The sequence below is a fragment of the Hirundo rustica genome, chromosome 11, assembly GCF_015227805.2.
Source record: "Hirundo rustica isolate bHirRus1 chromosome 11, bHirRus1.pri.v3, whole genome shotgun sequence".
NCBI lineage: Eukaryota > Metazoa > Chordata > Aves > Passeriformes > Hirundinidae > Hirundo > Hirundo rustica.
Window position 1 is genome coordinate 21005135 of NC_053460.1, and position 24127 is coordinate 21029261.

At 44.7% G+C, this 24127-nt stretch overlaps 1 protein-coding gene across 1 annotated transcript in view; it reads left to right on the forward strand.

Annotated features, from left to right (window-relative positions):
- Window positions 1-350: 350 nt before the first annotated feature.
- The window catches only part of GPI (glucose-6-phosphate isomerase), a 28575-nt gene continuing 4798 nt past the window's right edge, over window positions 351-24127 (forward strand). The window contains exons 1-13 of the mRNA XM_040075083.2: window positions 351-583; window positions 11437-11527; window positions 11892-11960; window positions 14746-14865; window positions 16707-16790; window positions 16872-17018; window positions 18723-18794; window positions 19810-19854; window positions 20622-20675; window positions 21569-21629; window positions 23093-23136; window positions 23364-23516; window positions 23831-23960. Of these exons, the coding sequence (XP_039931017.1) occupies window positions 465-583; window positions 11437-11527; window positions 11892-11960; window positions 14746-14865; window positions 16707-16790; window positions 16872-17018; window positions 18723-18794; window positions 19810-19854; window positions 20622-20675; window positions 21569-21629; window positions 23093-23136; window positions 23364-23516; window positions 23831-23960 (1189 nt within the window). The 5' untranslated portion in view covers window positions 351-464. The remainder of the gene's footprint in view (window positions 584-11436; window positions 11528-11891; window positions 11961-14745; window positions 14866-16706; window positions 16791-16871; window positions 17019-18722; window positions 18795-19809; window positions 19855-20621; window positions 20676-21568; window positions 21630-23092; window positions 23137-23363; window positions 23517-23830; window positions 23961-24127) is intronic.

Below are 24127 nucleotides of genomic sequence, written 5' to 3' on the forward strand. Positions count from 1 at the left end.
GTGCTGAGGCAGTCTCCGAGCGCTGCCGCAGGACCGGCCCGGGGTAAAACCACCCCGATAAGGGACGGTATTTTCACCGCGCACCCGCACGAGCAGCGGCCCCGCACAGCCGCGGGCGGACACTGGCTCCCGGGGAGCGCTGCGCCGCGACGGGGACACCGCGATTCCCTCACCCGGGAGATACAACCGGGAGCGCTGCGCGTTCCCCCGGCCCCAGCTCCGGCCTCAGCCTCAGCCTCGCCTCTGGCTCCAGCTCCCGCTCCAGTCCCCGCAGGCCGCTCCTCCCCCGCCTGGCGCGGCACGGAGGGAATCCCACGGCGGAGGGAGGGGAGGGGGCCGGGCCGGGCGCTGCCGGGGCGGGGCGGCCGCAGGAGGCCGCGTCGCCGCTATAAAAGCGGAAGCGGCAGCCGGAGCGCCGCTCGCCTTGCGCGGTTCATTCCGCCTTTCCGGCTCATCCCGCGGATATGGCCCTGTCCGGCGACCCCCATTTCAAGAAGCTGGTGGAGTGGCACAAGGCCAACTCCTCCAAGCTCGTCCTGCGGCAGCTCTTCGAGGCCGATAAGGATCGCTTCAAGAAGTTCAGGTGAGGCCGGGAGGCCCCGAGGCTGAGCGGGGCAGCGGCCGCGGCCCGCGGGCCCTGGGGCTGCCGCGCCCGGGCGGTGCCGCGTACGAGGCTCGGGCCCGGGGCCGCGCCGGGCGGGAGGGGCGCGGAGCGGCCGGGCCCGGGCGGGGAGGGTCCGACTGGGGAGGGTCCGGGCGGGCAGGGCTCGCGCGGCCCCGCTCCGCTCGCTCTCCCCCGGGCGGGAGCGGGGCCGGGAGCAGCGGACGGCGCTCGGTGCCGTGCCCCCGCGGCGGGGCCGTGCCGTGAGGCCGATGGCGGCCCGGGCACGTGTGCCGGCAGCGCCGCCGCGGGGCCGGGCCGGGGGCGGGGGGGAGCTCCTCGCAGCCCCCGAGGGGCGGCCGCGCCGCCTGCCCTTGACTCATCCTTGCAGCAGGGTACGTGCCGGGCGGCACAGCGCCCGCTGCGCTCGCACAGCCGCACTGTGGGGCGGCACTCGCAGCCTCTCGCACACCCTGCTTAGTCATGATAAGCTCCGCGATAGAATCGCGAGGGGTCGCGCATCCCCGTGAGCCCCCTCTGCCCGTACTGCCCTGCCCCGCAGTGGGGGGTGGTGAGGAGGTTCGCGCGATCGCTGCTACGGAAAATGCCTTACAGCGCGTAGAGGAGGAAGTAACAAGTGGAAGCATCCGTGATAACGTTCAGCGCCTTCATCTTGTTAAGTGGGACGCGTATTTTCTGTACGCTGCAGACCGTGCTGGAAAGGCACGTGTGCTGTTACGTTGTTGTACTATAGCAGCAGTCGGAAAAGTCTAGTATTATGAAATGCATCCCAGATTCGAGTTTTAAAGTGAGCCTGAGTAATGGAGATAAACTGGCCCTCCGTTCTAGAGTGTTGTGATAAGACTTGTTGCGTGCATCGAGCTTTTCATTACTGTCCTGCGTAAAGGGATTTTTTTCCCCCTTTTGAGCCCATTAGAAAACTCTTACCTTGTAATTAAGGTTTGTATAGAAGTCCTGCATATCCGTGTATGAGAAATAAAATATCATTTGCATCGATGGAAAAAGTATGCTAAATATGACTTCACCTGGTCCTTTTAACGGGACATTTTATATTGTTAAGAAATTGATCAGTAATTTCTTAGTAAATCCACTAGATCCTTGCTAATAGACTTAGTTCCCGTTGCAAGTTTTCCTTTTCTGCAAGTGTTTTTTTTGTGAAATGGTCTTTACTGAGGCTATTCATTTCAAATAGCTCCCCTAATTCATGTCCTTTTGTGCTGCCCATAAGTAAACAGTTAAAGTGTCTTAAGTTTGCTTCATCTATCTCATTCCTTTCTTTTAATTCTTTCAGTCCTGTTTTCTAATAAGCCATCTCATTGTAGTCTAGGAGAACTTCCTCATAGCAAAGTACAGTTGCAGAGCTGACAGCTTCGCTGCTACTCTGACCAGTGCTGGCTGCTGAGCCAGATCAGCAGGAGGATGGTAGTTAAGATCTGTTGGAAATCAAAGTAGTCTGGCCACATGGTCCTATGTAGTTTGCAACTTCCTTCATGTGAAATTAAGATTTATGAACAACTTTTAGTTCTGCTAGATGTTGTTGTAAAATCATTGACTCCCTTCCTTTAGAAGGAGAAGAGAAGCTCTACCCATGTGAAAGTGCTTCCTGATACTGGTTCTAGAGGAGTTTCAGGCTGATGTGAATAGTTTTTAATCTGAATATTTTATATCTGGGCACAAGTATCTATTTAATACTATTGTGAGAACCTTGCACTCACTGACTGTGTCCTATCAAGTATATATACAGGAAATCCTTTCTTCCTTTTGTCCTTTTATTTTCTAGTTCAGAATTTGTATCCTGTTTTCCTGATAAGGAGTGTAGTCACACCTGTAAGATCTTTGCCTTCTTTGCCACCCAAGATGGTGAGGTAGGGTCTGGTAGGAACAGGAGTTTTTATCAACGTGGGTTGTTCTCTGGAAACTGCTGGTTTTGAAAGGGTTAGAACAGATATGATGCAGCCATCATAAAACTCAGCAGGTAAGAAATACCTGGGTGCTGATGCAGATAGAAAGTGCTAGAATGACATTCCTGCTGCTTGGCTTGTCCATTATCAAGGATAAGAACCCCCGGTGTAAATGGAAAATGTGATGGGAGATGAAATCATCGAGATGCTGTAGGTTAAGGGCTGCATCACTTTGAAGTGGCTGTGGCTTACGTGACAAGGCTCGTGTCCCCCCCGAACAGCACTGCTGCATTGCAGAGTGGGTACTTGGGCAGAACACAGCTCAGCTGTGTTTGGGCTTCTGTTTGAACAAAGGGTGGACGGATCTCTTGCTGTAAGAGCTTAACACGGGATTACATTTATGCTGTGTGCTCCGCCTTGTGTGTGGGAAGTTAAATCTGGTAGCCATTACTTGATTTGGTTTTGTGTGAGAAGTCTTGGGTAGCACCTTTCTGCAGTTTCTTCAAATGAGCAGTGGCTTGAATCCAGCCATATTTTCATGAGATATTTTGTCTTCTAGGTCTAGTGAGACTGATTTTCATTCATATATGTGAAGTAATGAATTGTAGGTGGAAGACATGTCAAGTAAACATGAAATCCCTTTCTTTGTGGAGTAGAACAGTGGGAGAGGCTATCATCTGCAGTTTAATGTAGAAGGAGAATTTTAAGAACTCTGTTTCTTTAAACTGTGAAGTGTTAGAATGCTAATGGTCTTGCTGTATCATTAGTGAAATGTATTCAAGTCTGAGATGTCTGTAAACAAATTGCATCAAATATCAAGGACTTGTTATTTTTCTTCCTTGCTGTGTCTATGAGTAACAGTTGTGGTAGGTGAGCCAAGCCAGTCCTTCCTTTAGCTAGCCATATTTCAGGGATCCTAGTGCTGGGTGGTCAGGGTTTCAGGATTTCTGTAGGCAGCCTGCTGAAGAGAAGGGTGGCTAACAGCGCTGATAATTGCTTTTCCGTGCTTGTCTGTGTTCTCACTTCTTAAAGAAACACAGTTCTAAGACTGTGCTTTAACACACCTTCCTTTCCTTACTCACTCATATACTTTAAGACTATAAAAAGGATGTTACTGTTAATGAACAGTTAATGAAGTTAACAGTAAGTGAAACCACTGAAATGTTAAGGCCTTGTTGGTTATTACTGTTATTGCAAATGCAGCTCCATTCTTCCTTTGAAGAATCTTGCCTGCTCTGTCATGTTGTGTACGAATAACAATTTTGCCATTAGTGTGTCCCTGTGAAGTCTCTGGCATATGTGGTGGCTAAAATAACAGAGCATGTTTCTGTGCTCAGGTATTGAGAAAGAAGAAGCGGTGGAGACAATGAACAAGGCAGAAACACGGAGAATTTAGGTGGCTGCAATTTCCTGTGGGGGGCATGTGTGAAGCAGCAGGGAGAGTAAGATGTGCTTTTATCAAAGGCTGACTTAGAGAATTCAGCTCTTCAGTTAGAGTAATTATATAGATTTGGTTGGAAATGATTGCAAAGGAGAAATTGGTAAAAAAACAATATTGTAAAGGATTAGAGGAACTATGATTACATAGATACAAGGATAGTAAATACAAATGGGCTCACTTGGTTTCTTGCTGGGCTGCCATTTCTGTTTCCTCTTCAATGTGAACATACAGGTGCCTGTATTCTGAAGGATTAGGCTGTAGCTTGCAGATCATTTGTTAAATAATCTGGAGACCTCCACTGGACCGATGAGGACTGAGACTAAACCATGCACAAATAGGGTTTAATTCTGTGTAGTAGTTGGCAATGTTTCTGGTCATGATGTTGTATGGATTTTTAAGTTAGACTTCTTCAAGACTCTGTATGAAGGAATATGGAACTTGTAGGAAGACAATTTAATTTTCCAATAGCAGAAGAATGTGACAAGCTCTTTACTGATAATAGAGTAGGAAAAAGTTGCTTATTGCTAGAGACTGTTGGTGTGTGATTGTCCAACTATATATCAAATATACTTCACTGTATTTGGGTGTCTTGGTTTTGAAAAGACAGGTGTCTGCTAAGGAGAGGCAGGCCTCTCTAGGAAATGAGGAATTTGAATCCTTCCCTCCGTGTTATTATAATTTGGAAGATTAAAAATAAAACTTTTCAGTCAGAGCTATGGGGAAAAGGAATAACAGTCCTTTACTAGTAAATATAACAGGACAGACAAAAAACCAACAGCAATTATAACAATAGTAGAACAGAACCAAGAACCCCGAGGGCAAACGGTGGAAGCTCTGGCGCTGATGGCTGGAAGCCGGGCGCGGTGGACTGTCCTCCGCAGGCACGGGGTGTCCTGGCAGGCAGAGGTGGCAGTGCCGGAGAAGCCGCAGCGGCTGGACCCGGGCTCACCCAAAATCCAGCAGGACAGCGAAGAAACTCCGAATTCCTGGATACTCCAACAGATGATAGAATTCCCAGGACCAGACTCCTTCGTTAACTGTGGACTCCAACAACCGTGGCCCGCTCGGTGCTCCCCCCCGGAAGAAGAAAAAGAAAAAACCGCGAGATCCCCCCACCCTCCGCTCTCTCCGGGAGCTTTTTTCCCTCCCCCAAAACTAAGTTATCAGTTCTTTTGTCCAGGTTAAGCACTCAGCACTTAGTCTCCTAGCAACTTGGGAGGGGGGGGAAAAATTCTACGGAGACTCAAACCCCAGCATTATCCACCCCGAATTTTTTCCCACACCAACATATTATATTGAATTTAAATCTTTAAATAATATACATATATATACATGTGAATATAAATACAGGCACAGTCACAGTGTTCACCGAAAAACAAGGTCCCCTTGAGGTATGCAGCGGGTCCCTCCATCCTTTTGCATCACCCACCATGTGCAGCCAGGTCCCTGAGCAAAAACAACCCCAGGAGTGGGATTGTCTTTGCTGGAGGCAGAATTAATCCAAACAGTTTTTCCCAGCATTCCTCTCATGTGTACTACGGGAACTTTATCTCCATCTCTTGTTCCCAGGGGCTCAGATTGGGCGGGGCCTGCTCGGTTGGTGGAACCTCGAGTGTTCACTAACCAGGTGGCCTTTGCTAAATTATTCTCCCAGTTCTTAAAAGTCCCCGCACCCAGTGCCTTCAAAGTGGTTTTAAGCAGGCCATTGCATCGTTCAACCTTCCCGGCTGCTGGCGCATGATAAGGAATATGGTACACCCACTCAATGCCATGTTCTCTAGCCCAGGTGTTTATAAGGCTGTTCTTGAAATGAGTCCCGTTGTCAGACTCAATCCTCTCAGGGGTACCATGTCTCCACAGGATTTGCTTTTCAAGGCCCAGGATGGTGTTCCGGGCAGTAGCGTGGGGCACAGGGTAGGTCTCCAGCCATCCAGTGGAGGCTTCCACCATGGTCAGCACGTAGCGCTTGCCTTGGCGGGTTTGGGGAAGGGTGATGTAGTCAATCTGCCAGGCTTCCCCGTACTTATACTTGGACCATCGCCCGCCATACCACAGGGGCTTCACCCGCTTGGCCTGCTTGATGGCAGCACACGTCTCACAGTCATGGATAACCTGAGAAATACTGTCCATGGTTAGATCCACCCCTCGGTCTTGTGCCCACTTATAGGTGGCATCTCTACCCTGGTGACCTGAGGCATCATGGGCCCATCGAGCTAGAAACAACTCTCCCTTGTGTTGCCAATCTAAGTCTATCTTTGACACCTCTATCTTTGCAGCCTGATCTACCTGCTCGTTGTTTCGGTGCTCCTCATTAGCCCGACTCTTGGGGACATGGGCATCCACATGGCGGACTCTCACAGGTAGCTTCTCTACCCGAGTGGCAATGTCCTTCCACTCATCTGCAGCCCAGATTGGTTTTCCCCTACGCTGCCAATTGGCCTTTTTCCACCTGTCCAGCCAGCCCCACAGAGCATTGGCCACCATCCACGAATCAGTGTAGAGGTAGAGCTTTGGCCACTTCTCTCTTTCAGCAATGTCCAGGGCCAGTTGAACAGCTTTGAGTTCAGCAAGTTGGCTTGACCCACCTTCTCCTTCAGTGGCTTGTGCAACCTGTCGTGTGGGGCTCCATACAGCTGCTTTCCACTTCCGGTTCATCCCTACGACGCGGCAGGAACCGTCAGTGAAAAGAGCATAGCGTGTTTCTTCTGCTGGCAGTTGGTTGTATGGTGGAGCTTCTTCAGCACGTGTCACTTGTTCCTGCTCCTCTTCATCCATGAGACCAAAGTTTTCACCTTCCGGCCAGTTTGTAATTATCTCCAAAATCCCAGGGCAATTTGGGTTTCCAATGCGGGTGCGCTGAGTGATGAGGGCAATCCATTTGCTCCACGTGGTGTCGGTGGCATGATGGGTGGAGGGAACCTTTCCTTTAAACATCCACCCCAGCACCGGTAGTCGAGGTGCCAGCAGGAGTTGTGCTTCTGTGCCAATCACCTCTGAGGCAGCTTGAACTCCTTCATAGGCGGCCAAGATTTCCTTCTCTGTGGGAGTGTAGTTGGCTTCGGACCCTCTGTAGCTTCGGCTCCAGAATCCCAGTGGTCGGCCTCGAGTCTCCCCAGGCCCCTTCTGCCAAAGGCTCCAGGACAGGCCATTGTTCCCGGCTGCTGAGTAGAGCACGTTCTTCACATCTGGTCCCGTCCTCACTGGGCCAAGGGCTACTGCATGAGCGATCTCCTGCTTGATCTGGGCAAAGGCTTGTTGCTGTTCAGGGCCCCAGTGGAAATCGTTCTTCTTGCGGGTGACCAGGTAGAGAGGGCTCACAATCTGGCTGTACTCAGGAATGTGCATCCTCCAGAATCCTATGGCGCCTAGGAAAGCTTGTGTCTCCTTTTTGCTGGTTGGTGGGGACATTGCAGTGATCTTATTGATGACCTCAGTGGGAATCTGCCGCCGTCCATCTTGCCACTTTACTCCCAGGAACTGGATCTCTCGGGCAGGTCCCTTGACCTTGCTCTGCTTGATGGCAAAACCAGCTTTCAGGAGAATGTGGATGATCTTCTCTCCTTTCTCAAACACTTCCATTGCCGTGTTCCCCCACACAATGATGTCATCGATATACTGTAGGTGCTCCGGAGCCTCACCCTTTTCCAGTGCAGCCTGGATCAGTCCATGGCAGATGGTGGGGCTGTGTTTCCACCCCTGGGGCAGTCGGTTCCAGGTGTACTGCACGCACCTCCAGGTGAAAGCAAACTGAGGCCTGCATTCTGCAGCCAGAGGAATGGAGAAAAATGCATTAGCAATGTCAATTGTGGCGTACCATTTTGCTGCCTTGGACTCCAGCTCGTACTGGAGTTCCAGCATGTCCGGCACAGCAGCGCTCAATGGTGGAGTCACTTCGTTCAAGGCACGGTAGTCCACAGTCAATCTCCATTCTCCGTCAGGCTTGCGCACAGGCCAGATGGGGCTGTTGAAGGGTGAGTGGGTTTTGCTGACCACCCCTTGGCTCTCCAGCTCCCGAATCATCTTGTGGATGGGGATCACGGCATCTCGATTTGTCCGATACTGTCGGCGGTGCACTGTCGAGGTGGCAACTGGAACTCGTTGCTCTTCTACCTTTAGAAGTCCTACTGCAGATGGGTTCTCCGACAGTCCAGGCAAGCCATTCAATTTCTTAATGCCCTCTGCCTCCACAGCTGCTATTCCAAAAGCCCACCTGAATCCCTTAGAGTCTTTGTAATAACCATTCCGGAGGAAGTCTATGCCCAAAATACACGGGGCCCCTGAGCCAGTCACAATTGGATGTTTCTGCCACTCCTTCCCGGTCAGGCTCACCTCGGCTTCCAGCAGAGTCAATTCCTGTGATCCCCCCGTCACCCCAGCAATGGAAATAGGTTCTGTCCCCACATATTCCGATGGTATCAGGGTACACCGAGAACCAGTATCAACTAAAGCTTCATATTTCTGTGGCTCTGATGTGCCAGGCCATCGGATCCACACCGTCCAATAGACCCGGTTTTCCCGTGCCTCTCCCTGGCTAGAGGCAGGGCCCCTCTAGCACCGGTCATTATTCCCCTCCTGAGCATACATGGTAGAGGTTCCTTCACGGGGATCTGACATATCATCCTCACTTCTATAATACCTGGCAGCCTGGTCATGCAATGTCGAGGCTACCTTCATCTTAGTGGAACCCCCTCGGTTAGTGTTTCTCTCCTTGAGCTCACGCACCCGTGCTGCCAGGGCAGAAGTGGGTTTCCCATCCCACCTTCCCATGTCTTCCCCATGGTCACGCAGAAAGTACCACACGTCAGCTCGTGGGGTGTACCCTCTCTCTCTAGCTGGGGGCTGTTGAGCTCTGACTCTGGGGCCCGTAACTCGCACAGGTGCCACATGGGAACTGTTCCTCCTCATCTCCTCCCTCATCTCCCTCATCTCCTCTGTCACCTCCTCCACCTGAGTTCCTTAGCCACGGCAGAGACCTGAGCCTGCATTGGGCCACTGATGATACTCTCATAATTTCTAAGCTTGTTGGCTACAGAACCCACTGTCTCTCGGTTGGTATCAGGATGAATTGTTGCAATGTATGTGGCGTATTGAGATGGTCCTAGAGTTGCCAGATTCCACAGCATTTGCCCTGTGCACCTGACTTTGTCGGGGTCATTATCATGCTGTCCACCCCTCCCAAAGAGTACCTCCAATACTGCCACTTCTCTCATCTGTTGGATCCCTTCCTCAAGGGTCTTCCAGCGCATTCTATGATGGTGCTCCTGCATTCTGTCTCTGTGGACAAACCTCTCCCGTACACTCATTAAAAGCCGCTCCCAAAGGGAAAGGGGCCCTGGCTCCCTTACGAATACCTGATTCACACCTGAGTCCTGGGTCAAGGGTCCCAAATTCCTTGCCTCACTACTATCTAGCTGCACGCCTGTACCTATAAGGTCTCAGACCCGAAGTAACCAGGCTGTGTAAGCCTCACGTCCCCGCCGTGCAAGATCTTTTTGCAGATTACGGAGACTTTCATATGTCAGGGACTCAGTGATGATCTCAACCTCTGACTCCTCCCCGGGTTGTGAGGGCCCTCCTTTCTTATCCTGGTTGCCTGGGTGCTCTGATTTCACCTTATACTTCTTTGTTTCCACAGGGGCCACTGCTGCTGGCTGTGGCTGCCCCTGTGGTTCAGCTGGAACCTGGACGGTTGTAACGTCTGTGGGTTCTGCTGCTGCACCATCAGACTCTCCTTTGTTGGGGCAGGGGGAGGGTTTCCCAGCAGCTGGGGCTAATGAGGCTGCTACAGGGGAAAGGTACTCCCTGAGCATCTGGCCCATCTCACGGATCTCCTTCACCCAATCTGGGTGGTTTATTCCTGAGGCAGGCTGTGGGACAGTGTCAGGCTGTGGGGCAGGGTCAGGCTGTGGGACAGTGTCAGGTTGTGGGGCAGGGTCAGGCTGTGGGACGGGCTCAGGCTGTGGGGCAGGGTCAGGCTGCGGGGCAGTGTCAGGCTGTGGGATGGGCTCAGGCTGTGGGGCAGTACCCCTATTCTCTAGGGTAGGTATCAGGGTGGTTATCCAGGTCAGTCTCCCCTTATCTCTAAATGCTAAACAGAACAGGCATACCAGCAACACCAGCCACTGTATGATGTCATTAACATTCAGAGATTTGAACCCTTCAAAGACCGGTGGGGTAGGCCCAAAGAGCTGGGTGAAGGGTTGTGAAAAAATTTCTCCTGGTGTCATTTCTTCACAGTAGGTACCGTTGTTAAAGTAACTCCAGAAACACACAGTTAGTGTATGATAGCCCTGAATCCATGTGCCTGCCTTCCAGAGGAAATTAAAAATCCACGATTTCCTCACTTCGTTAACCCATATAGCAAAATGGATGACAGCCACAGTAACCTTAGTTACAGGGCCCATGTTTAGAAAAGGGCCTGCAAATGGGAGAAATACGCTCACCACCACATGCCACCCAAACCAGGTTAAGCCAGACCACATGATATCCAGTGCACAGCAATGTAGGCACTTAGGAACTGTTATTCCTTTTTCTCTCAATGCCCCACGATCTGGGCGCCAAATTCTGTCTTGGTTTTGAAAAGACAGGTGTCTGCTGTGGAGAGGCAGGCCTCTCTAGGAAATGAGGAATTTGAATCCTTCCCTCCGTGTTATTATAATTTGGAAGATTAAAAATAAAACTTTTCAGTCAGAGCTATGGGGAAAAGGAATAACAGTCCTTTACTAGTAAATATAACAGGACAGACAAAAAACCAACAGCAATTATAACAATAGTAGAACAGAACCAAGAACCCCGAGGGCACACGGTGGAAGCTCCGGCGCTGATGGCTGGAAGCCGGGCGCGGTGGACTGTCCTCCGCAGGCACGGGGTGTCCTGGCAGGCAGAGGTGGCAGTGCCGGAGAAGCCGCAGCGGCTGGACCCGGGCTCACCCAAAATCCAGCAGGACAGCGAAGAAACTCCGAATTCCTGGATACTCCAACAGATGATAGAATTCCCAGGACCAGACTCCTTCGTTAACTGTGGACTCCAACAACCGTGGCCCGCTCGGTGCTCCCCCCCGGAAGAAGAAAAAGAAAAAACCGCGAGATCCCCCCACCCTCCGCTCTCTCCGGGAGCTTTTTTCCCTCCCCCAAAACTAAGTTATCAGTTCTTTTGTCCAGGTTAAGCACTCAGCACTTAGTCTCCTAGCAGCTTGGGAGGGGGGGGAAAAATTCTACGGAGACTCAAACCCCAACATTGGGTTTTCACAAGCAGAAAGTGGACACTAATTCAGATTGTTGAAAAATGTGGTTTTCTAAAAAAAAGCAGTCATTTTATGAAACTTGTTGGGCAAATTGGTCCCTCAAATCTTCTTTACTAATTTAGTCTAATTAGGACTCCCATTATTTTGTAATCTATAGCAGTTACCATTGTCTTGCTTAAAACAGTCACTGCTCAGGAATGTGCAGTTAACAGCCTGTTGGTTTTGACAGCTTGACCCTGAATACTGACCATGGGGATATCTTACTGGATTACTCCAAGAACCTTGTTACAGAAGAAGTGATGAAAATGCTGATGGAACTGGTAACTATTTAAAATCTTGCATTAATAAACAAAATAGCTTTTACCTGCAAGTCACTGTTTATAAATATTAGCTAACATATAAATTAAAAGGCATCTGTTTACAAATCTTGGCAGGATTCAAAGTCTTTCATTATCATCTAGCCCCAAGTTACAAAACCATTTTTCAATGCATATCTGCATAAAAATGCTTGCTTTAAAATAGGACAATTTTTTTTTAACCTGGAATCTAGTGAGCATTTTAATCTATCATAGTTTTTGTTTTCCTATCTTGTGTTAAATGTTCATACTCTTTACTGTAGCTGGACCTTTGTAATGCATGTTGATTTCCACTATTTTAAGTGGAATCCATATTTACCTTTCTCAGGCAAAGTCAAGGGGTGTGGAAAGTGCCAGAGAGCGCATGTTTAGTGGAGAGAAGATCAACTTCACTGAGGTAAGGCTATTTCTGTTCATGGTTCTTTCCACTTCGGTTGTGCCTGTGTATTATGGATGTTTACGCATCTGTGTAAGCAAAGTCTGGAAACAACTTACTTTAAATACTCCTTCGAAATCCTGAGTGGGTGTGATGTTTGCTGCACTACTTCAAGTGAAAATTTTACAGCTCTTACTAAAAAAACTCCTTCCTTCAGTACATCTTATTTTAGGAGTTTTGGTGGTATTTTTTTTTCTTCTCTCCCCTCTTTTGTGGAGAGGAAGATGAGTTATACCTTGCAAAGGGCATGGAGCAGAGTATTGCATTCCAGGTACCCCTTACGTGCCTTTGCCTAGTGTTAGTGTTCATAAAGCTTAGTAAACTGCCTAAGGGGTGTGGGGGAGGATTGTGTAAGACAACCTGCTTTGGGCTGTGATGCTGCTTGTCTTTGGGTACTTCTAACAGCCAAGACTATAAACAGTTTTGGGAAATTGCCCATGTATTTCAGTAAGAGGATGAGTGCCTCCCTCTTTTTGTAGATCTGAAGGTTACAGTTATGGTTAAATCTTTATGAAAACATAGCCAGCTGTAATTTTTCTGATATTAAAAATAGGTTGAAAACTGGGAACCCAATACTACAGTAGATTTAATTAATCTGCATTAAAAATTAGGGCTACTTAGTATGTTTGAGGCAATTTCAGAGAAATGAGTATTTCCTTTGATATTGACTGATTCAGCTATTGCACGAACTGTTTGCTTAAAGTAACTCAGCAGTTGGACATTATATTGTTTGTGAATGATTCATGTTTGTAAAAAGGCACAGAGAGAAACAGATACAGTTTCCCAGGAAAAATGGTTCCTGTTCTTTCTGTATTAACACATTCAATTTGCAGATGTAGCTACTGAAAAAAGAAAGCAGGGAAAGAGGGTGAGGAGTCTCCCTGTCTGGAGGGTTGTTTTGTCTGGTACTGCCTTTCACTGGCCTTATGTAACACAAATTATTACAGGGTTAGCCCATCTCTGACTGTATATTATGAGGTTGTTCTTCATTGTGTATTGAGAGCAGGTGTAGCAGCTGAAGTCTCAGAAGGGTGCAATTTTTGCAGAAAGCACCTAAACACAATATCAAACCCTGATGTTTGGTTTCTGCCTCTAGCTCCCTCTTTTCCTACTGTCTTGATACCACTTTGTGTATAAGTCTAGAAACACCTCTTTTCTTATCAGCCTGTTTCTCAGTCACTTCTTTCCAATTTGGAAGTTGACTTAGTAGGGGTTTGCATAATTTTTCTGTTTGTACAGAATATCAAATCAGGTTGGTTTGGCTCTGAAATAGGAGCATGTGGACAATGTGTAATTGTCAGATGTTAAGCAGGATGCTGTCAAACAGCATGAATGAGCCTAAAGCAGTAAGACATAAGGGAGCTTCTTGATGGCAGGAACTGACTTGTCCACTACTCTTGATCTGCTTTAGAACATTCTTTGGATGTTTGTCTGAAGTATTTTAGACTTGTCTGTATTTGGTGCTGCAGGCAGTGGCTACATGGTGTGTGCTTATGTGGAAGTTCTTAGTGCACCCATGTGTGTCACTGCCAGGTGTTTGTCCCAGACCAGTTAAAACTTGGAGCTTGATACGGTACAGAGAGCATTACAAGGTAACTCCTCTGACCACTCATCATGGGGACAGTCTTCATAGCCTCTGTGATGTTTGGAGACTACTTCTGCTTAACTGTAGAGATCAGGTCAAGTAGGACTGCTCTTGATTAGACAAAGCCTCCTTCAAGCCTGATAGTGAGCAGTACTTACCAAATACCATTCCATGGCTGAGTGCTGCAAAAAAATTTCTGTTCACCCCAAATTTGAGTGGGTATACTTTAATTAGCAAGTGAGAGAGGTTTTTTTGTATTCCAAGTCAGTAACCACAAACTCAGTGATTTTTTGAATTAGCATTTGGTATTTAAATCATAACTTGGCAGTTCATGTTGTCTGTGTTGTCTTTGTCTCCCAGTAGCTCTTGTTGCAGTAAGGAACAATGAGGTAGAGCAGACTGATTTTTTTTTTTTTTTTTATTTGTTCATTAGTATCGACTAATTCCTTCATTCTGGATTAAAACTGTTAAGCTTTTAAACAGCTGAACCACAGGCCAGGTTTCAGTGCTTTGACTTGTGTAACTGTGGAGAAGTAACATAAAACTGTGCATGCTAAGAGACTTTTTGCCTTCTAGCACAGCTACTACCTACGTATTTGGTGTGCAAGTGTTGAGGCAACATTTAATTGTGGGCAGTGGATAGGGGATGTGGCTATTGTATCCTTTCTTGTCAAATGTTTAAATTATTTGTTTCTTCCTGTATGAAATGGACTACTCAGGATAATTGAGAAGATGCCTGAGAAAATAACTTCAGCTGCTTGTTGTAATTGGTTTTTTAGTATTGTCATCAATAAGAAACACTTTCATTCTTGTATACCTAAAGCATGCCAAAATAAAGATCTCTGCATAGTGAATGTTGCTGAATTCTGAACCTCAATCTCTAAATGCTTTTAAAGGGATTTTGAGCCTTTTTTCCCAAGTAAACTATTTTTTTGCATGTTGTGCTGTTGTAAGCCCTCTGCACTGAGCTGGTGAAGTGAGAGTGTGATTGAGGTAGCTGCTCATGTGTATGCACACACTGAAAATTCTGCTCTACTAATCCCAGTTCAAGGATTTTTAAATCTTGGTGGTTGTACTCCCTTCTGGATGAGGCATCTGAGGCCCTGGAGTGTAGCTTGGAAAGAGCCTCATCTTGATTTTTTTTTTTTTCCCTTATTTCAGAACCGAGCTGTGCTTCACATTGCTCTGAGAAATCGCTCCAATGTGCCAATCCTTGTGGATGGGAAAGATGTTGTTCCAGAAGTAAACAAAGTATTGGACAAAATGAAACACTTCTGTCAGGTATAGTTCCACAATAGCTTATTTTTTATATATTTCTTCTATACACAGCCAGATTCTTACATGTGGATTGTGAAGCATTGATTGTAGACTGGTTCACATGAATTATTGTGTCCTTTTTAAGGTTTACAATAGTTCTGGCTTGAGCATGGATTTGGAGCTGGTTTTATTGATTCACTTTTCTCTTCCTGTTTTCAGTTGAGTTTTTCTTTAATGGGCTCCCTAGATTTTGCTCCTTCAGCAGTAGTCTTGTGTGTACTTTGGAAGTCTTGTAAGTCATTAAGTACCATTCAAATATTACTTTTATTTCTTGCTAACTTTTCAACAAATCGGCTGCATCAGGTAGAAAGTGCCTCTTAACATTTGTGTAAAATCAGGAGAGAGGTAGAAGTTCCCAGCTCAATTGCAATTTGATTATGCTATATTTAAATAGTTTCATAAGGACCTTCTGTTTTTAGGTCAAATTACTTTGATTCTGTTCTGTTTGCAGAATACCCACCTGGGTGGTTTAAATGCATTTTAAACAAGGCTGTGAGGACCTGGGCCTCCTTGGCTGCTGTCGTGTGTCTTACCCAGGTGGTAGTGCCCTGTTTCACTGCCAGCTCATACTTCTAACCTATGTGGAATGAGCTTGCATTCTGTTTTGTTCTTAATGATAAATGCCAAAACTACAGTAACTGACAGCAGTTGGTGTGAATTTGGTACTTAGCTCATATGCTGTGAGAGTTGAATGGCAGTGGAAATTCTGTGGTGTCTGCCACTGTTGAATTTATAGCTGATTAAGGTTTTGATACTGCAAAACAAGCGTTTTCACTGCTGCCAATCTTCTTGCTTGCTCTATGGTTTTTCAATTATCGGAACCTGGGAATATCACTTTCCATGCAGATATATCTTCTCTGCAAAATAAAAATCATGTTAAGCAGTTTCTTGAAAATATTAACAAAGATGCTGGTGTCAGTTGACTTATTTAGTGGATAGGATTTTAAGACTGGCAATATCATCTATGAGGTACAAGAATGCTGTTACTGAAAATGGATTTTCTGTTTGGAAAAATGAAAAGCTTGAATAATTGTAGTGAAGGAGAGCAAGTATCAGCATAACTGAGTGCTATGTAGAAAAATTGCTTTAGAATTGGGGAATGTACTTGGAAGTATTCATGATACCAGAAAGATTGCTTTTGTGATTGGAACAGATTGAATGCATAGGTGGTAGACGATGGACAAAATTCAATGTGAAGTTTGTTTAATAATTTTGTAATTTTGTTTTGGAACTTTCAGTGATGCTTAAAGAACAGAAATAGAGCAGGAACTTGTACTATGTGCTGTTAAGGTTCGACCCAAAAATAAATCCTAATGCAAAGCATACTTGCAAAGAGAAAAGCTTTTAGAATGTTTGGTTTGCCATTCAATCTCTTATCTCTGTGGCTTTATTAATAGTGTCTTCCAGTTAAGTTAGTGAAACTCTTTCTAATTAAAGACACTTAAAAAACTGCTTCAGGTTCAAATATTTGTGGCACATAGTTTAATGCCCAAGATGTTTTCATTTTTGGATAGCTGTCTCTTGCCTTAGCAAACACTGTAAATGCTACAGCAGTCCACACAGAAGGGGGAGATTTTTAACTTTGTGAAATGTTTGATGTTGCAGTGTGTTTTTACTTCTATCTTAGACATAATGCAATGTCTAGCTAAGAAGGTAACTCTGAGTGTAGGCCTTAAGGTCTAGAGCCTTGAAAGCTGTCTTTGGCAGCCTTCTACAACAATACCTGAAAACAAAGCCTGTTTCCAGTTAGCGTCGGTAGCTTTAGTCTAAGTATAAAATAGTAATTACTTTTTTTTTCCCCACAGAGAGTCCGTAGTGGTGAATGGAAAGGCTACACTGGAAAGGCAATCACTGATGTGGTCAATATTGGGATTGGTGGCTCTGACTTGGTAAGCCCCTGATTTCTATACACCCTGCCCATCTTTGTGTACATGCAGTGAGGATAAAATCTAATTGTGGCTTCTATCTAGGGCCCTCTGATGGTAACTGAAGCCCTGAAACCATATTCCAAGGGAGGCCCTCGTGTCTGGTTTGTATCCAACATTGATGGTACTCATATAGCCAAAACCCTGGCTGAACTCAAACCAGACACTACTCTCTTCATCATTGCATCAAAGGTATGTCTGACACAAGCACTGCCTGTGGCTTGCTCTGCTGGTAAAGAATTCAGTCAGAAGAGAGGGCTGTCTGCAGGAATATCTAGATCAGGGACTTCCAGTGTGGATTATTTCTAAACAGGTCTGTTGTGATTCTTTCTAAACTTGCAGTACGAGGTTGTGTTGCTGCTGAAATTCTTGGGGATCTCTAAGTTAAGTGCTGAAAATTACTTAACATAAATAAGACACGTGAATGATTTCTTGTCTGGGGTTTATTTCTCAGTCAATGCAAATTTTAGTTTTTTTGACAAAAGTTTGTTTTCCTGCACTTCTCTGTAGGTGGAGTGTAGGATCCAATGTAGTATTTTCCTTGAAATTCTGGATATTATTTAATTCCTAAAGGACTCAATCCTTTATTTTAAGTGCAGTGTACTTGTTAATTGTTCTGGTTTTTTGCATTAATGAATTGCATGTACTTTAGGAATCTCCATTTTATAGGGTAGTCACAAAATACCTTCACCTAAATAACTTAAATGTCACTGTCAATACTAAGCTGCTTTACTGAAAGAGATAAAGATAGTCTTCTGGTACTTCATAAGATGACACCTATTTCTGATTACAGACTGAATAGTCTTGCCTTGCTAAGAACTTACTCTGTAAGCAATAATTGCCAGCAACCTTCTCCCTCTGAGGAGTGCTTCTGTCTGAGCAGAGGAAAGAGCTGGAGACAAACTTCATGGTTATGTAACTTGGGTTGCCTTTGTTTGTAAAGCATAGTAGAACCTCTCTGCTGTTGGAGACAGTCTGCAACAAATGAACATGTGTGCAGTGTTGGCCATGCTCATTATCTTATCTTGGCACTGCTGCAGCCGAGGAACAACTTATGGAGTAATAGGGAAACTGCACAAAGTAATGCTAGTGGTCACTTGGAATAATTGAGTCCAGGGATCACGGTTCAAAGGCTTAGAAAGCTGCCAAATTGAAAAAGTAACACTTGAGTTTATTTGCCAGACTGTAGTTAGATAATTGGATATATTTGGAAGAGGATGAATGGCATTTTTTTCTTTTCATAACAGGCTTATGTTTCATAATGAAATATTTCTGGAGATGGATGAGAGTAGGATGAATCTAGTGTTCACCCGTAAAGCTAAATTTTGATGGCTGAGTAAATCAGAATGGTTGTAGATACTTGCAAAACTGCATGACTGAACTTCTGTGCACACTTCATGAAGCAGGAAAATATTTTCCTCTAATCAGCAAAAGAAAAATGATGACAAGAGTCTTGGCAGAAATTAATGTTCTTCCATGAAGAAGTAGGAATTGAAGAACAATTGGACAGTCCAGCTGGGTTATCCTGTTTAGATGTTTAGTTAGTTTGTTTTCAGTTGAACAGTAAAACTTTAATTTTTTAGTAAAAGACTAAAATGGAAGACTTTAATCTCAAGGTTTTAGAGAGCAGTTTGGGGAGTGGGAAGGCAGGAGATGGGGAATAATTATTCCAATTTCAGATGCATGCTAGTTTAAAATTAAATGGGTAAATCTTGCAATATTAGTGTTTACTGGATTCATAAGCTTGCTTTTTCTGTAATCTGACAGCAGCTGTATATTCTGAATATCTAGAATCACTGTGCTCTGGTTATTTGAACATGTGATGCTTTAGTAACCTGAAGTTGTCTCCATTTTAAGAACACTGTTTTACTTACTGCTTGTTTTCCTGCTGTGCAGACTTTCACCACACAGGAAACCATCACCAACGCAGAAACGGCCAAAGAGTGGTTCTTGCGTGCTGCTAATGATGTAAGTCTGAGATGTGTAGCTGAAGTAACAGAATGCAGCAGTTTTTGTTGTGTAATTTCTTCCTGGTCATTCTGTGTGCTTTGGAGCAGAGCCAGTAACTGCCCAAACAAGCTTAGCAAATGATGTACTTAGATCATTTCAGTGCTTTGGTAATGACAGACTATTTTGTCCAATCAAAGTGAGAACCCACTAGTTTTTCATTACAAATGTTCTCATGCATTGTTCCTCCAAATCTTGCCTGTTAAGTAATAGAGTGTAGTGTTTGCCTTAGAGCTAACCAATAATTTGGTAGAACTACTGGTAATGAAAATACAAGATTAGTGTGTGTGGCACTACCTTTAAGTTATTGCCAAAACTTTAAAAACTAGAAATGAAACTATGGTTGGAACAACACACTGACATTTCTATGGCAGATGGCTGTGCTATGAATAGAAGCCTTGTATTTGGCTCATTCTCTCCTGTTCCTAACTCTTAAAGGAAAAAAGCAGATACTTCCTGTTCAGGTAATTAAGATGGTCTGTAACCTGTTCCAGTCAGAGTAGTTGTACTTTTGTAGTAGTTTGAAGGCTGGGCTTTGAAATTCCTCCTTACATCACTGTTCAGACAACTCATCTTTGTTTACTGGAACACCTTCTGGAAAACTGAAGTCTGAATCTAGAGCTTGATGTTTATCAGTAATTCCCATTGTCTGGGGTTTTTGCCTCTGGCTGGAAGGGTGGTGGGTGCACATGGAGCTCCATCTGCTCCAGAGCAGTGGCGGTGGTGTCCAGGCTGGTGACACACTCTGAAGGAGAGGGTGTGCCCCTCTCTGGAGGGAATGCTGCTGCAGGGCTTGATGGGAACATCACCAGAATGTTCTCTTTGGGTATGCTGCCAAATCCCACACTGATGATTTCAAATTAACAACAACTGATGATGGTCAACAGCATTTTGTTTAAATGGTAGCACATCTGCTTTATAACCAGAAATGAAAGTAGTTAACATTCTAGATCTAACTGTGTTTATTTTTATTAAGCCTTCAGCTGTGGCCAAGCATTTTGTTGCCTTGTCTACCAATGCTGTAAGTATAATCAATCTAGTTAATTTTTCCTATGTACCTTTAAGGTAGCCTTATCTTAAAATCTAGTAAGGAAGCCTGTATTTTATGATGCTTGAGTACTGAATTTTAGCATTCCCCTTGACAGGAAGCCTTTTTCTTCTACTCAGAGTAACTGAAACACTTCTAAAATGTTGAACTATACTGAGACTGGACTTTGGTTATAAATGTGTGCTTTTTCTGCTAGAGCTTTAAATCTGAAATCAAGAGCTCTTGTGCTTGAAACGACTCGTTAATGAGCTTTACCTCTAATTGCCTAAGTTGTGTATGACTGCAGTTACATAAACAAATGTTATTCTAAACTCCAGAGCTGAAATAGTGCAGGCAATTTGAAAAATGTTTATGATGATCACACTCTGATGTCATGCTTCAGGCAGAAATATGAAGTGGAAAAATTAATAGCAATTATAAGAACACTGCAGTCATTGACAGGCTGTCAGGGACTAACATTATGGTTCCGGTAAATGTAAACTGAATGTCAGTCCAGCTTTAACTATATGGCCACTTAGAGTCATCAAAAAATGAATGCTTGTCATTGATTTTTAATAGTGAGTAGTGATAGTTATTTCTGGAAATTAAAATGTAATTTTTGTGATGGATGCTAAGCATTTTTATAGATGTAGTTGTAGGATTGTTTATTTAATAGATACCAAACTTGTATTTGCTTGCTTGGTATAAAGCTTTTTATGACTGTTGGTTTTACTTACGGTGTTGTTTCATATTTATTTTAGCCTAAAGTTAAAGACTTTGGAATTGACCCAGAGAACATGTTTGAGTTTTGGGATGTAAGTAATTGTCTGATATTATGTGGTAGATGTTAACTGTTAGCTTTTTCTGAAGCAACTAAGAAGATTTCAACTAGATGTCTGGAAACTGCAAAAGCAGTTTCTAAAGCAGCAGCTCCTAAATTATAGGAGTTGTATTCAGTGCACTGAAATACTGAAAACCCTTAACTAAAGACAAATTGAGAACTCTTGCCCATTCTGTTAAAATCTTCCAGTCAAAGGTCTGAAGAGGAGTCTTCTATGTTCTTAGCTGTCTAATCAGCTGTTGAGTAACTGGATATAGTCTTGGCTTATTATTCTATGCAAGTAGTTATTATAAGCCGTGACATTTGCCTGTTGGAGTCTATGGTATATAACCTAGGCCTGGTAAAGGTCAGACATCAGAAATGGGAGCCTGATTGGAGATATTGTAGCTAATGCATATTTTAAGTATACTGCCCTTAGTCTTGGCCCTTATACTTAATTAGAAACAGGTTGGTATGTCTCATTGACAATATCCTGACGAATGAGCTGCTGTTCAGAAGTTATTTGGGATGTTACCTTTCCCAAGTGTCAGAATTTTGCTGAAGCAGGCTTTTCCTGTAGAGGAGTGATATTATGAAAGTAGTTGTACAAGCTGCAAATTCAGGCTTTGGAAGTGAACTGGAATCAAGCTATCTCCTTAACAGATGTTATAAAAATTGGACGAGTAGGATAACTTCATGCTCTCAAAAAAGGCATTCATTAGGGTACATGGTAAAGTGCAGGTTCCCTTGACTGTGCCAAATATATAGTGAACTATCAACAGAAAGTGTATTGACTTTGCTGGCAACAGTCTAAACACCTGCTGCTGTTTTCTAGTAGTTTGACTGGAAAAGCCTTGCACTTCTGTCTCAACCATCTCTTTTTTGCAGTGGGTTGGTGGCCGCTACTCCCTGTGGTCTGCCATTGGTCTCTCTATTGCCCTGCATATTGGTAGGTATTCCCATGATGTCACCGTGCCAAGAATTGCTGTTTGCTTCAGGAATGTAACTATGGAGTGTACTAACACCAGTGGATTGTGAATGAGATTTGGGGCAAATGCTGTTTACCTGCCTACTCTGAGTGTTTGGATGTGAGTGCTGTAAAATGATCTGGAATATAATGGAAATGTTAATATTTTAGTATTGCAAATACAGTTTTGGAAACTACTCCATACTTGGGGGACAAATAGTCAAATTGTGTTGCTTTAGTCACATAACCAGAAGTGCCTGATTTATGTAAAGCTGTGTCAGTGTTGAAAATCAGACCTTGCAACTGATACTCCTAAACTTGAAGTAGGGTTTTTAGTATCTGTAAGCATACACACACTAACACCAAAGTCCTGTCTCCAGTTCTGCGTATGAGCTCTGATTAACATTGTTAACTGTGTCTTTCTGCTGTTAATTCCTTTTGTTCCCAGTACTTTGTCTAGGCTATAGGCCTGATGATCACATCTGTTCCCTCATCACTGCTTTCTGATGTTTAAATCTGAAGCTATAATGTCATTTATTTTTCTAGACAAAAGCTAGAATTCCCTTAGACTGGGGTTAGAAGAATGCCATTGGGTTTGGTGTTTTTGGAGTTACATGAATAGGAGTTTTCATGTGTAGAAAAACCTATTATAAGAGCAAAATAACCATGCCTTATTGTTTCATCTGCAATAAACTGTTCACTGCTGCTGTCAGACAGATTTGGTGCTGACTGCTGACATGCCAGTCTATCTGCACTTCTTCCTCTTAGTCCCACAGTTGGCCTCTGGCTATAGGTAGAGCTGCTGCTTTGAGTCCAAACACTTCACCTCCCCAATGCTGTGTAAGAATCAGAATGTTTTTGCAGGAAAGTCTAGCCTTAGTGATACTGTCCATTTGGGAAGGTGAATGGAGGTTTAAATACCATAACTACAGAGCAAAGAGAGCTCAGGTGAATTGTTGAGAGAGCAGGGATGGGAGAGGTAGCCTTTTTCTTTGAGAATATCTTATTAGAGCTGTTTCTCATGACACCAATGCTGCAATCCCTGCCATGCTAGCCTTGCCCTGATTTTTGGGGCATGTGTCTCCCACTGGCTGTGATTAAGTGTTCAAACTTGCCTAAAACGGTGGCCTCAGAGCAGGCTCTGCATTAAAGGCCTCTGTTTTCCTCCTAGTTGCTCATTCTGCGTGAATGGGGATTTAGGCAATGGTTTTTGAATTATGTTTCATGAAGTTGGACTTGCTCTGAAGTCTGGGCTTTAAGCATGAGTGAATGTCTGGCTTATGAGATACAAAATTCAGGAGAAGTCTAAGTGCAGCTTTAAATTCAATTAGTAGTTGGGAACCTTGCACATACAAAGAATTAAAACTGTTTCACGGTTGTCTTTATATGAAAAATCAAGTCTGAGTTGTAATAGTAAATACAAACTGACTTCTTTCTGTTGTTAGGTTTTGACAACTTTGAGAGTCTGCTTGCAGGAGCCCACTGGATGGTGAGTGTGGGATGCCCGTTTCACATTCGTTCCTCTTTAACAGCTGTTAGTAAGGAAAGGGAGGCAGGTTGATTTCTAAAGTTCAGCTCCCCATGTCCTCTCAATGATGTTAAAATGACAATTTGTGGGGAGCTCTCACTGGATCAACACAACAATAAAAACAATGTAGGAGTTGTTAGGGGTGAAGGTTGCTTTATCAGAAGTGTAACTTTTCCTTTGTCATGCAGGATAATCACTTCCACACTGCCCCCCTGGAGAAGAACGTGCCGGTTCTGCTGGCCATGCTGGGGGTGTGGTACATCAACTGCTACGGCTGCGAGACCCACGCCCTGCTGCCCTATGACCAGTACATGCACCGCTTCGCCGCCTACTTCCAGCAGGTAGGGCTTGGCACAGCACTGCTTCCAGCCAGGTGTAGGTAACATCCTGCCCTGCTTCAGCGTGCTGAATGCATGTCTCAGATAAAACTGCACTTAATTCATGTAAGCAATTGCCCAAAGAGACCGGTGCCAAGATCGATATCAGCTTATAAAGACAACTTTTCTTCATACTTCTGTTATCTTGATGTCCGTGAATTAAGCAGCTGTATCCCTCGTGCTTAGAAAATATCCATAAACGAGCACTATTTATTGTAGTTGGAAAATGTATGGAAACTTGTAGTGATACTGAGTGGTCCTGCCCTTCCCTTCTTTAGGGTGATATGGAGTCTAATGGCAAATACATTACCAAGAAAGGTTCTCGTGTGGACTACAGCACTGGCCCTATTGTGTGGGGAGAGCCTGGCACCAATGGGCAGCATGCTTTCTACCAGCTCATTCACCAAGGTAAACAAACTTAAAAAATTGTTCTGGCATTAAAGTCTGGATGGCTGCAGAGCTGCAGGAGTCTGTGGAGTTTGTTGTTTAGAGGTTGGACTCCTATCTAACCTAGCATCACACTGCTGTGATTAGTGGGTTGTGAAGGCTACAATATGCAGGTTTTAGCTACAATA